This window comes from Echeneis naucrates, chromosome 12 (assembly GCF_900963305.1).
Source record: "Echeneis naucrates chromosome 12, fEcheNa1.1, whole genome shotgun sequence".
NCBI classification, from domain to species: domain Eukaryota; kingdom Metazoa; phylum Chordata; class Actinopteri; order Carangiformes; family Echeneidae; genus Echeneis; species Echeneis naucrates.
Genome location: NC_042522.1, coordinates 15,732,074 through 15,745,324, shown reverse-complemented (window position 1 = coordinate 15,745,324; position 13,251 = coordinate 15,732,074). Strand labels below are relative to the sequence as shown.

At 41.4% G+C, this 13,251-nt stretch overlaps 1 protein-coding gene across 3 annotated transcripts in view; it reads left to right on the top strand.

Annotated features, from left to right (window-relative positions):
• Positions 1-13,251, top strand: part of dab2ipb (DAB2 interacting protein b) — a 79,357-nt gene that overhangs the window by 8,620 nt on the left and 57,486 nt on the right. For 2 of the 3 annotated variants that reach the window (XM_029515020.1, XM_029515019.1), the window contains exons 2-3: positions 3,022-3,134; positions 9,703-9,821. In XM_029515020.1, the coding sequence (XP_029370880.1) occupies positions 3,022-3,134; positions 9,703-9,821 (232 nt within the window). Of the gene's footprint in view, positions 1-3,021; positions 3,144-9,702; positions 9,822-13,251 lie in introns of all 3 variants that reach the window. The other variant, XM_029515018.1, reaches the window with a different exon arrangement.

The following is a 13,251-nucleotide window of genomic DNA, read 5'->3' as shown; positions in this document are numbered from 1 at the left end:
AAAATGGAACGGAGATGAATGTATTGACAGACAGACTGACACATTTGTGGTTCTGAAACAAATTATGAGATTTGAATATGTCTTCCCTATTCTGTCTTGCAACATCACAATGATAACAGATGCCGTTAAACTACGTGTGACTTCAACAGTTAGAACTTTTTTTTTTTTTTTTATTAAACTAACAAGATGCAACGTGTTAATTAGACTTTAATGTGGTGGCAGGAAGGTGTATTACAGTATAACCTTGGTTCTTAATGCCAAGCTCCGCTAATCACCCATTGCTGTTATTTGTAGCTTAATACCAGTAAACAAAGTTGAGCGGTTTCCACCTACTCGTGTAACACTCGGCAGGATATTATTTTCACAAAAGGTTGAACTATTCCTTTGGGATTCTGTCGTCTTGTTCAGCGTTCAAGTCACGTAATCACTCCCAAGCTGCACTGCTTCTGTTGGCCAGACACGCGACCAGTCCTGTCGCATTCAACAGACACAACGTCCACATTATGAGAGCGTGTAGAGGGAAGAAAAGCGAGGAAGAAGAAGGATAAGAGGAAGAGCGAGTGGGGAACGGATGAATGAACGGGAATCAGACTGAAAATGATGTTAAAGTTAATACCCGGTGTCATAACAGCTGTGAACCCTCTGACCCTGCGACTGACCTTACAAGTAGAGGTTTGCATGCTCGATGGTTCCACATGCACGCTTATACACCTTCAGATACCAAAATAAGCGTAGTCAACAGCTGTTAAACAGACTGCGTTAAACAGCGAGTGCTAACCATCTCAGACCAGCCAGCACTTGTACTACAAAACACTTCTTTGATGAGCGACTTCAGGAATCAGGTTGGTTTTGTGTTGTAATCTAAGTTTTATTGAGCGCTGCCGGTTATGGGGCCAGACTCAGACGGGGACCTTTTCCGTGTAGTTGTAGGGAAACATTTACGCACATATGGTGAAAACATGTGGAAGCACGCAGTGCAGTTTTACATAGCAATTAGTTCGCAACTGAACGATGTGCGTTTGTGTGAGCTCTGCTGTGAGCGCTTGTTGGAGCCAGCTGTGTGCAGACAGGATGATTCCCGTTATGAAATTAAGCAGACTAGAGGGGTTAAGCAAATGATGAGCGCAGAAATAATTTGTCAGAGAAACAGAAATTAAGACGGCTCACTTGATTCCCATCACCGCTATTTCCACATACACGGTTTTTGGATTTGAAAGGATTACATGCATTTGTTGTCAAGGCAGCAGATAGTTCAATAGCACTTTATTTGTGTGTTACAATGGAGAAGTGGAAGGCAACGGGTTTTGTGAACAGTGTTATGTCCTGCTGAAAACTGTCAGCACAGATGAAGGGTCAGACACTCTTAGCATTGCCAAATCCAGACAAACTACAGTCTTGTATTTCTAGGCGCTGGTGCTGTCGTTGCATTTCATGAATAACAACCAGAGACGTTGGATGTACAGGATAAGAGGTTTCCATTAAAATAAAATAACTCCTAATACAATATATACAACACTGTAATGGGTGTTTTGTGTATGTGTGTGACTGTGAGGTCAATAATTGTTTTATAATGCTGTTTCATTCCAATTAGAGTCTCACGGCCACACAGTTAATGCTGATTCCATTAGTTTCCAATATTACAGACAGTTGGAGAGCTCATCTAAGTGATCTAACAGGGCTGCAGTGATGGGATGACATAATGAATTTCCCAAAGGTGGTGCCACGATTAGCAGCATATTTGGCCCAATGAGACATATTTTCCTTTTTTGGCTAGATTTTCTTCATGTTCCGTGTGTAAATATAAAAATACAAATAAAAATTCTATTAGCTGAACTGGGACTTTCATTGTGGGCCGTAAACTGCTGCTAAATTATGAAATGATGTCTTTAACGACTTAATGTACATGTTATGTACCGATTGAAGAAGTCTAAACAATGTTACGTTAATCATGTGGGGTTATGTCGGTTCATACTGGTATTTTGCTCGGTACCTATGAGCTAGCAGTCGGCCGTGATGGCTATCTAAAATCTGCGGGGACTTGCACGCTCAACAACACTCACATTCCTCCCGGACATGTCCAGATTTGCTGCTTCGACAGATGTGAGCACTCTTTCACATCTCTCTCACCGCTCTGACACTGGTGTGCACCGTCTCCCAAATTCAGAGAAACAGTTGCACACGAGAGACTGAAAGGATTACAGATAACTACAAACAAAAAAATTTGAGTAAAAACCTGAACGGGCTAATGGATACTTGAATACAAATAAGTTTTGGATGCAATGCTGTGTCAATATGTTTAGTCAAATCAAATAAAGAGAATAATTTCATCGTTTTATATCAGAAATGAATTAAAGGGCTGATCAACAAACACCTTTTTTTTTCATTCTTATAAACCTTTAGCTCTGATCTGTGTAAACAGGTTTGGAAAGCTTCAAACATCTTTGGCTAAAGTTTGAGTTTATTGTGTTTAAGTGAAGAAAAAAAAAATTAAATAAATCTCCCATATCCAAACTGTCACTGGCAGCAAAAAAGTCTGGAATTGGACCCATTTCACGCTAGTCTGAATCTAGGCCTGTTTCACGCCACAAACTCCACTCCCTTATTACCTGCACATTGTCGGTGCCAAAAGCTCAACCTTTGGTTCAGTGTAGCTTTTTAGGTTGGAAGGTCTGTCCAGTTTGTTTCTCGTCTCCTTTGTGTTTGTGTGAGTTTCCTCACCCTACGTAGTGGCTCAGGTGAATTGGAAATGTTTTCAGGGATCACACCTTGTTAGATATTTGCACTGGATGTGTGCTACTCTGGAATAATGTGCAATTATTATATCAGCAAAAGTGGATAGAAGATTTTGGGAAGTGCACCTAATTGTTTTGCTTCATTGCTGCTATCACTCTCATGGTTGTATGCCGAATAGTTAGCTTCATTTAGTGTCATGTCTTCCTTCATATACCAAGCAAAATATATATTTACTAATTAATTTTTATATTTTTCTCGACAACAATGTAAAGATTTTTCTGCCTACAGAGTCGCCTCCGGAGAGGACGGGACGCCGACGCAGCATGCCAGGCAGCTCCTCAGACAAGCCTACACCCACCATGGAGGCCGCGTCGACTGCTGCTACGCCTTTCAGAGTCACCGTGAGTACTGTGAGTGTGTTTTTATGTACCATCTCAGTCCTCTTTGTTTGTTTTTAAGCTCTTGCTTGCTCTCTGTCTCCACCTTTGATTGCCTCAAGAGGCTCTGAGTTATAGATCAGTGCACACAGAAGCCCGGTCTGGTGTCCAAATGGACCCGTGCCAATCTGAAAGTCATTAACTTCAAATATTGGAGTTGGACCTTTGATGTTTGATGTCAGCACGCCATCCATTTAAACATCATTCAACACACTGCACCACACTGACTTCTATCACATCCTGTGTGATTTTATATTTTATTTTTTCAAGGCGTTTCACGCTGAATTTTATTTATACGCCACGAGTTAGTGAACAAATGCACACCTCCTCACCTGTGCATACTCAACACTGTCATTCAATCTCCCATCAATGCAGTTTCTTCCTTTCATTCAAAAAGCACACGCAGAGCAGCGCTCTTTGTCATCTTACTCTAATTCAGATCTAGTATGCTTTCAGCCATGTGTAATTCAATAGATAAACAGCCAGTTAATGAAGCAAAAAATTATACCCAGAGTCATCAATTTAAAGATAATTAGCAATTAGCAGTGCATATTTCCATTAATAAATAATGAGGGGGGAGATGGCGACCCAGAGGTGAACTGTAAACAGTAGATGTTAAGCAAGCAAGGCCAGGAGCACTCAGTGTTCAGTCTCTCATAAACAATCCTCCAGCTCCGTGTAAACTTTCAGCCTTTGTGATGGTTCAGGACAGACAGTAATGGTGCGAGTGAAGGCATTCAATTCTTTCTTAAAAAGAAAATGATGTGTATTTTTACATTGCACATCTGTACATCAATGAAACTGTGATGTCTCTAAGGCCAATTAAAAGGCCACATCAATAAAATAAAAGCACAAGCTGGATAGACTCACTTTTGTTGGACCACCAGCAGAGTGAGAATAAAGCTTTCCGTACCAGGAAACGCATCAGTTTCAGCTTTATTTGTGGTGTTTCACGTCTAAAAATACCAGAGCTTGAGGAGCAAGAGATTGCTGAATTTCATCTGTACAAAAAAGCAGCTGTGTTTTTTCTGATTTTTCCAATATGAAACAATTTTTCATCTATAGAAATACTGTAAATTTTGTCACTTAATAGTTTCTAACATGGCCGGGAGTGAATGAGGAGCTATAGAGAGAGAGAGGGCTGTAAAAATAATAACAATAATAATAATAATAAATTAATAATTATAAAGTAGGACTGAGAGCTTGTAGGAGACGGGAAGGGTCAAAGGGAAGGGCTAAATATTGATTAAGTGTCTTAAGCAGCTCCTTGTATTCTCCAGGGAGGAGAGAGAAGCGGAGCACTGCAGCAAAGTCATCCTGTCTCAATCACATGACCACTTAACTTACTTCTCCGGGCTTATTGCTAAGCAGCAGCGCCGTTTTGCACAAAGAAAGCTTTCCCAGAGTTCGAACCTCTCCTGCGCTTTGCCCCCACTGTCCCCTTCTGGCTAGTCATGGTAGCACAGCAAACTAAGTCAAACTAAGTTCCCTTCACCAACTTCTTCATCAACATCTGCCGGAATACGCAAATAAGATCTGTAAAATTTGTATTGTCTCCTTACATATGTTTATTTTTACGCTCGGTAACTAATAAATGTGTAAGGACACAAGTAGGAACATGGACAGGATAGAAAAGCACAACTCAGTAAGAGGATGAGAAGACAGAGGACTAGGAAGAAGGTGTGATGAAACACAAATTTTGGACAGAAAACAGGAAAACAAATCGGCTGGCAGTCATATTCTTGTCCTTCTTTTCTGCATTTCCTACTTTGAGCGATGACAAAGCAACCCTTACTTTTCTCCCTCCAGTGAAAAGCGTTGTGATGGCATCTAAAGTACCCCACCTAGGCCTTGAGCTAAAACTGTCAAAATGTTTTTCTCTCATTTCTCATCTCTTTGCAGACTGAATTTGTTGTCTTCACACACAAAACAGATTCCACTTGCCTGTGCGCACACACACGCACACACACACACACATACAAACATGTTGCTCAGGCGGTTTCACACAGGCGGGCATCGCCAAAACTAAAATCTCTCAAACTTAATCCTCCACAAACCAATTCAGAAAATGGCAGAAGATTGCACACATTACATATAAAACCTAGAAGTCAGTAGTTTCTTTTGTTCGCTGCTTGTTTAAAGGGCTGACAAACAAACCTTATCTAAGTCTGTCACGTCCAAGTCCTGCTGACTGCTCTGGCGCGTTGGATTGATTCTCAATTGGGGCTTAGCTCCTTATCCAATCTCTGCCTGCCTACTTTCTCCTCTCAGATAATAGCAGGGGGTCTAATTGGACAGGTATGTCTCTTGTTTTCATCAGGTTGTTCCAGAGAAGGAATAGAGAGGTTGCTATGGAGGCAGGGAACACCCTGCTGATTGTCCGGGCACTGATTCTATCAGCCCCCATTAAAGAAGCCTGGAATTGCAAAAGCCAAGGGAATAGAATTAACTTGTTACAAACATTTGCTTTAATTTCCTGAAAAAAAGGAAAGAAAGCACAACACACAAACAATCAAACAAAAAGCGTTGCGATAAAAAACTAAGCTGTCCTGTTATTGCTGATTTAATGGGCTTGGACAGGCTAAGATAGCAATCAAGTATGCAAGCTTTACGCTGTTACACACACACACACACACACCCACAGGGGCATGCGCAGAAGAGAAGTGGCACATCTGCACTGTAAATAAGCTACATAATAAATATGGACAGACACATTCTTTCCGCAGCCATGAAATTCCCATCAGAGTGAGTACAATCCACCGCGGCCGGGTGGTGAGAGAAAACCCGGCTTTCCTCCCTTCGAAGATGCACGCTGAATCAGATTAATCCTTCCCCTCCATTTCCTAATTGGCTGTCAACAATTAAAATGCGGGATAATTAAAGAGCTTATTGAAATTCTCACTAATGTGACACTGCCGTGGCCCCTCTCAGGTTGCGCTATAACAGCCTTATCATGTTTCTGTGTCGAAGAAGTGTTTTCCAAATGAAACAGAAAGGGTCAGACATTACAGCAAAACTAGTTTATTAAAGACCAAACACAGAATTGTCAGAAACTAGTTGCTAGAGGGACCACTGCATTATTAAAATCCCTTTTTCTTTTTTCCTTAATGCTTTCATGTTTATGGGAATAATTCAGTCGCGCTTCAGTTGGAAATTCCCACGAGTCAACTGAGTTCTTTACCCAACAACAGGACGACAACGTACTGTGTCAGTTTTCATTGTGTATGTCGGGGCCACTGGCCAAGTTGTTTTTAAGTGCTGATCACACAAGTCGTAATGGAGGTCAGTCTTCATCTGATGCCATTGCTAAGACAATTGCTGATCAGACGGTAAAGCGCGGGTGGGGATTTCAACCCTGCCAGACAATCCCTTCTTTCAGCTGAAGTTCGATTCCTTCTGCAGCCTCTCGTGTTCTCTGCTTAGCCCTGATCCTCCAGCAACCTCGTCACTCATTTGCGGCCCCTCTCTCTCCACTTTCCTTCTCATTTAGTCTCATTGTTTGCTTTCTCCGTCCACCATCCTTCCCTTTTATCCTGCTGCTTTATTACATCCCTTCCTGGCAGGAACTGATTATGATTTTCTCTCCTTCTTTTTGTTGAGTGGTCTCACCTCTATTTCAGTCCTCTGTTTTTCACTGTCACTCTCTTTTTCTCTTCATCTGTCTCCACGTATAGTTTTTTTTTTTTTTTTTTCCCTTTTTGCTCTCTCTGTCATCCTGTATGATTAAGTGCTAAAGGCAATTGAAATGCCAAAAATTTTGCAGTCTTCCCAGTATTCAGTGCCTCCTTTGGGGTTTAATCTGGTGTTAATATAGGCATCAGTCATCTTTACTGCCTGATTCTTAAGTAGGAGAAAAGGGCTGTTCATATCTTCTGACCTTCATCCTGTCCGACAGCTCTGCAAAATCTCTGACAGGCAGGATTAGTTATTTTTAACGCCACGCCACTCTCTGCGTGCACTTAAAAAAAAAAAAAAAAGGGGGTGAAAAATTGAAGAAGCAATAGAAAATAATCAGAGAAATCAAAGGTCCATGTTACTTTTGGGCTCCTCCGCCCCACTACTCTCCAGAGTCCATCCATCAGAGGAAGGAGAGAAGTAAAAAAAAAAAAAAAAAAAACCCAGCAGCCACTAATCAATCCACTCCGCCTACAGGGACAGGTTTCTGTGGATGGGAAAAAAGAGAAGCATTTTAATTTGTTAGCTGTGAATATGCCAACAGCAGCCTGCTCACACACTCTCTGGGGGCTGCGGAGAAGAGCCATGGAATTACTATGAATTTTTAGGCGATTGTGAAGGATGATATGCGGAAATTGGAAGAGGTGTGTGTCAGTCCTGCGCATAAGTGTGGGTGAGAGCGATTTTTGCCATTACAGACGAGTCCTGCCGTTAAAGGACATAATAAGCGGGTCATGCTACATATAGTCCAAGGAACAATACAACATTGTTCAGAATGGCACCTATTCTAAACTAACTAACTAAGAGAGAGAGAGAGAGAGAGAGAAGGATTTCTTTGTATTGCATATACTTCTGAGGCAGAGAGAGTTTGATTCAGAAAGCGAGAAGCTCGGATGTCTCACTCCGTAACAGCGGTGACTCAGCCCTGTTCATTTAGCTAATGGCCCCTGAGCACAAGTCACCGGTGGTCGGTAGCACTTGTAAAATATGGCCTGCCCTCTTGCCTGCAGGCTGACGTATACCATGTCATGATGTCGGTGACTGACACGAGTACAAAAATCAGATCATTAAGTATGCAGACAGTCGCTGTGGCTCAGGGTAAATGATGAGCAGCTAATTTGTTTAGTCATGTTTGAAGAAGTGAAAAACTTAGTTAAAATGCAGATGAGCCTCATACAAGCTTAAAAAGTCTGCAGTGGCAGCGATAAGAGTTTGCGCTAATTGCCACAGAACCACAATAGGTAGAAAACACAGCCTCCGTCGTGAAATTAAATCATCATATGCTGCCTCCAGCCCCAAACTGAGTAGTTCCCTCGGCCTTAAGGAGGTTCCTTTCAGAGGCTGAGGTGAAATTATGTAACAGGCTGAGCGACTCTATATTTCCTTTGAGCGTGGCCTTGTGGGCCATTATTCAAGCTTCTTTTATTTTTTGTTTATTTTTATGTTTTTCTATATTTTTCCATATTTTGTGACAAGACTTTCGGCAGGGAGGGCGGCTGCGATTAATTTGTAGTCACTAACACGTACGCGAATTTTACAATGACAGTCCCGTGATTGGAGGGAGCTTTAATAAACTGGCATTAACAAGCCTTTGTTCCCAGCCCAGAGTGCTTCCTGATGACAGGTGCTGTTCATCAGGATGCTTTGGCTCCTCTGTGATCAGCTGGCAGGCTGTCTCAATTCGCTCTCAAATTAACCCCATCCCACTGTTGCCCCAGGGTGACCTAGTCACACTGTAGGTGGTAATTACACAGGCGTGACAACGTCCTGAGTGGAACACAGGTAGGCTTCTTTGCTTGTCGCGCCTGTCATGTGCGTGTATTAGTGCGACCTAAGTTTGAAGTAGTGCGGGCGTGTGTCTGAGGTTATTTGAGTTTATCCTGAAAGGGGCTCAGTCTATGAGTAAGCCAACTGATTGATTGTAATATGAGCTACAGCTGAGACCAAACACTAACCGTTCTAGCTCTTCTCTCTCCTCTCCTCTCAGTGCTGCCCTTCTAAGTTGCTCTGTCATTTCATTTACACCATCTATGTTCACACTCTTTCCTTTCCATCCTCTTTTGATTATTCTCCACCTTCCTGATCTCAAACCTTGTACTCATATATAATAATAATAATGATGAAAAAAAACTAATAATAATAACAACAACAACAATAATAATAAATGCTGAAAAAGAAGATCAGATTTTTGGGTCTAAAAAACTTCCGATACCCTGCGATTTCAGCAGCACATCTCATTTCTCATCTTATCCTGTTCTCTCGCTCTTAATGCCAGCCAACAGTTGCCATGGAGATGGCGAGGTGCTTGGGGGAGTGTGATTGCAGATGTTAGAAGAAGTAAACACACACACACACTGAGACAAAGACAAGAATGAGCAAACTAATAAAGGGCTGCACCCAGTGAATGAGCGTATGAAAATGACTGCTAAAACACAGTGTTTGTGTGTCGCAAAATTTGCCACAAACACTCACACATAATTTGTGCGAAAAGGAAACAGCCTATAATTTTATGTTCCAGCTTGTTATGTTGGTGCTCTTCTCTTTTGTGGAGGTCTGCCTGTAAAACGTGCTAGTTGTTGCTTCTGGTTGTGTGTTGCTTTGTATTCAGGAAACATTTTGTCTGCGACCTTGCTCTGACATTCAGTTTGATATGAAGATCTATACTCATTTGTTTACCCCGTAACTACTCATGACATTAGGCCACACTAAATTTACGATGCAGGGTGTAAATGTCGGTATTGATGTGTTCTGTCGCGCTGCCAAGTTGAGCTCAGTGACTGACATCTTGGAGACTTCCCTCACAAACTTGCGAGGAGTGACACTGTCTTATTGACTTCCTCTTGTCTCTCTCCATCAGGGCTTTCTGAGTCGACGGCTGAAGGGCTCCATAAAACGCACCAAGAGTCAACCCAAACTTGACCGCAACTCCAGTTTCAGACACATCCTTCCCGGCTTCAGGAGCGTTGACAATGACAGGTAGGTGCTTATTTCGCTCGGTGTGAAGCCGACGTGGGTTCTTCTATGCTGGATTTGTCCATGTGTCGTTTCTACTCTGTTGCCGCTCGATGTCTGATGACTGAGTATTCGGGTCACTGCTGACATTTTTGCGTTGTGTTGTCAGTATATTGTGAAAACCAGCGAATCCTGACTCTCCAATCTGTCACTTCCAATCTATCTTGCTCTTTCTATCTTTCTATCTTTCTCTGTAATGCATGATGGATCTCCTCTCCTCCATTCTGCTGTGACACAGCATGTTTGGTCCGTGTGACAGATGTGAAAATCAACTCATGTCTCTACAACACGTTTTACTTAATTATGATGATTGTTGACCCTGGAAATAAAACAAACACTGGCTCACTTAGAAATAGGAAACTTTCAATATAGTGTGGGCAAGTTGATTAACAATGTAGAGCTAGCTAATCACATCAGCGACAAACCACCCACTTCCTAAAATAGCCTCAGCTGGCTTGGATGTGTTAACTAAACACACCACACACTGTTGTTTTGGTTGTGTAAACTAGTGTGCACTCACTTGGGAGAAGTTTGTTTGTTTTTTGTTTTTTTGTTTTTTTTGCACTGGCACAGAAACGGCCATTACAGGAGAAACATTGAGTGTTATTTTGGGAAAAACGGGTACGAAGATGTTGCTACTTTGGGGCTATTAATACAAAGCACATGCTGATGTGTGAGTGGAAATTTCACACTGTCACATTTCAAACGAAATAATCTTTTAGATAATGTGTAATTGATTAATAATTTTTTGGGGTGAAATATATTTGAATATGAATGAAAAAGTTACTTTTACAAAACTCTATTTCTATCAAACTTTGCCACAGAGTGTCCAATGTTCTCCTGTTCCTGAAAACGTCTAATTTCCTCAGAAACTCAGCCACTTGGCAAGCATTTGCCCTCGCCTGAACTGTCACTTACAATTTCAGACTGGGCGAAGTTGACCTGTAATTGTGGTACCCGCTCATTCTGGATTTTGGATGATCTCTCCGTTCATGCACAAGTAACGTTTATCTTTGCTTTGTCTGGAAAAAAGCCAAAGTGTACATCTGTTAGTTTTAATTAATGGAGGCGCTGTGTATGAAGTTGTATTTTACGGCTTTCGGTTTCAAAACTTGGGAGCTGAATGACCGATTCGCTTTGTACTTTTAATGAGGCATTAACATCACTGTCAAATTATTACACGGGAACATTACCAATTGTTCAGTGTGGAACATTCTGAACTGTTCCTCCGGTGCCGTCAGACAAAATGAGCTCATACCTCGTCTTCTCTCTTTCCTAATTTTTTTTTTTTTTTTTTTTTTTTTTTTTACCTTCCAACTTTCTATACAAATTACATTCTATCAATTTCAAACTCATCACTTTCAAATTTCACTCCATTGCTCAGTTTTTCAAACAGGTGTTAGATTTCCTAACCCCTCAGCATTTATGTGTTTCTCTGTTATAAAACACTCGAGGAAGAGAGCGTATATCAGAGGGGAAATTGAAGCGTCCAGGGCTCATCTTATCTCACCAGATTTAACACCTTCACACACAACTCATTTGCAAATGCACACACTGACTCTATATAACAATAGGAATCCGTACACATATCCTCATACAGTAAAGGAAGACAGAAATACCAGTATTTTCCGGGCCCTAGGATGCTAAATGGGGAAGAGATCAATATAATAGCTGTGTGTGCATAAAAGAAAGGAGAAAGCCTGAAAAAGATACAGAACAAGGAAGTTGTGTGCTGCGAGGGGAAGTCAGTGACGCTCCCTGTCAGTCAAGGAGCAGCTTCCACACGGGGCAGAAAAACACTGCAGAAGAAGACAGGCTTGGGAACTGGAAGAAGAGCAAAGAGAAATGACGAGACAAAGTAGAGACGATGAGAACTATATACCCTGAAAACTCCCCAGCGTGCAGATCAGCAGCCTGGAATGCGAGAGACGCAATGCATGCAGAGAACATCTAGTATTTGCTGCACATATCAAACACCAGCCACCATTATATTTCTCATTGTGCATGATATGTCAAGAAAATTATTAATGTGTCTGTGACATATATAAGATTTATTTCCTTGTGTGAATTTAATAGAGGATCAGATTCTTATTAATTCAACTGCTATTTGTATTTTTATAACAAGCATTAGGAGGGAGAGCAGATATCCTCCATCATGCGGACACAGACGTGTAGTGTGTGTGTGTGTGTGTGTGTGTGTGTGTGTGTGTGTGTGTTAGTTGTGATGACATCGTTCGACCCTGTAGCCTCAGGGGGTCTCAGGGGAGAGACCTACAGATGAGGAGCAGCTGGATGTCGAAAATGAAATATCCATCTGTGTTAATCAGAGCCTGGACACTCGCTGCTTATCTTTATCAGGGAAGAAACACAGCAACATACGGGCACAATGTGCAACACCATACACAACACCGTCTACGACATAATAAATGTTGGTATATATGCCAGGTTATTTCTGTTTAGGATAAATGATAATCACTTGTATTTTCCTGGGCATGACGTGGACACAACGTGGCACAGATAACACACCAGCTTTTACAGAGGTCATGTAATTATGAGGACACCAGAAAGGGAAGCACTGTCTGCAGTGCAACTTACAATGAGCTGGATAATTGTGCTCAAAATATGAAAGTTTCTGAAATAAGGACGCTACTCAAATATGTAGGGCACAAAAACAATGCGACACCACTTGATCTGTGTGTTTTTCTAACAGAAAAATATGTTGCTATTTACCCTGTATCAACATGGGAAATAGTTTATAATCCCGTGTTCCAGCTGTAGATGGTTAAAGAACAACTTCTGCACTTGCCGGAGTGATTGCTGCATGTTGATGTTGCCCTGATCGACTTCAGCTTGAGATCGCTGCTTATCAATAGCTAAAGATCGCTCATCACGAAGTTTGTACCACTTGTTTATGCCAGATGATCAATGGCATGTTACGATTTATAGATTTCACATCACTCAGTTTACTGGACAAATGTGTTTAATTGCATTTCCATGGAATGGCGTCGTTCTGTTTCGTGTATTTGTCTCTGTTGCGCTGATCTGATCTGCAGGGCTTACTTGTCTCAGAGATGATCTGGCATTTAGTAGCTTCTGATTTCTCATCTGATGATCTACACTGACCTTGGCTGGACACATCGATGAATATCCTTCCAATGGTTGCAGCACGGCTTTGTGATAGCAGCTGCGTTTGTGTGCAACATCGTGCTATATACAAATTTATTATTATACTTTATGTTATTATTATCATTGTTCTAATATTTTTACCACAAGCCCTTCGCTTGTGGATATTATTTTTACTGTGATTAATTATCAGATATTTCATTAACTGTAACTTTTCCCTTTGCCTTTCTATACTCGCAATCTAGATGCAGTGTCATTTCCAGGCCGAGTA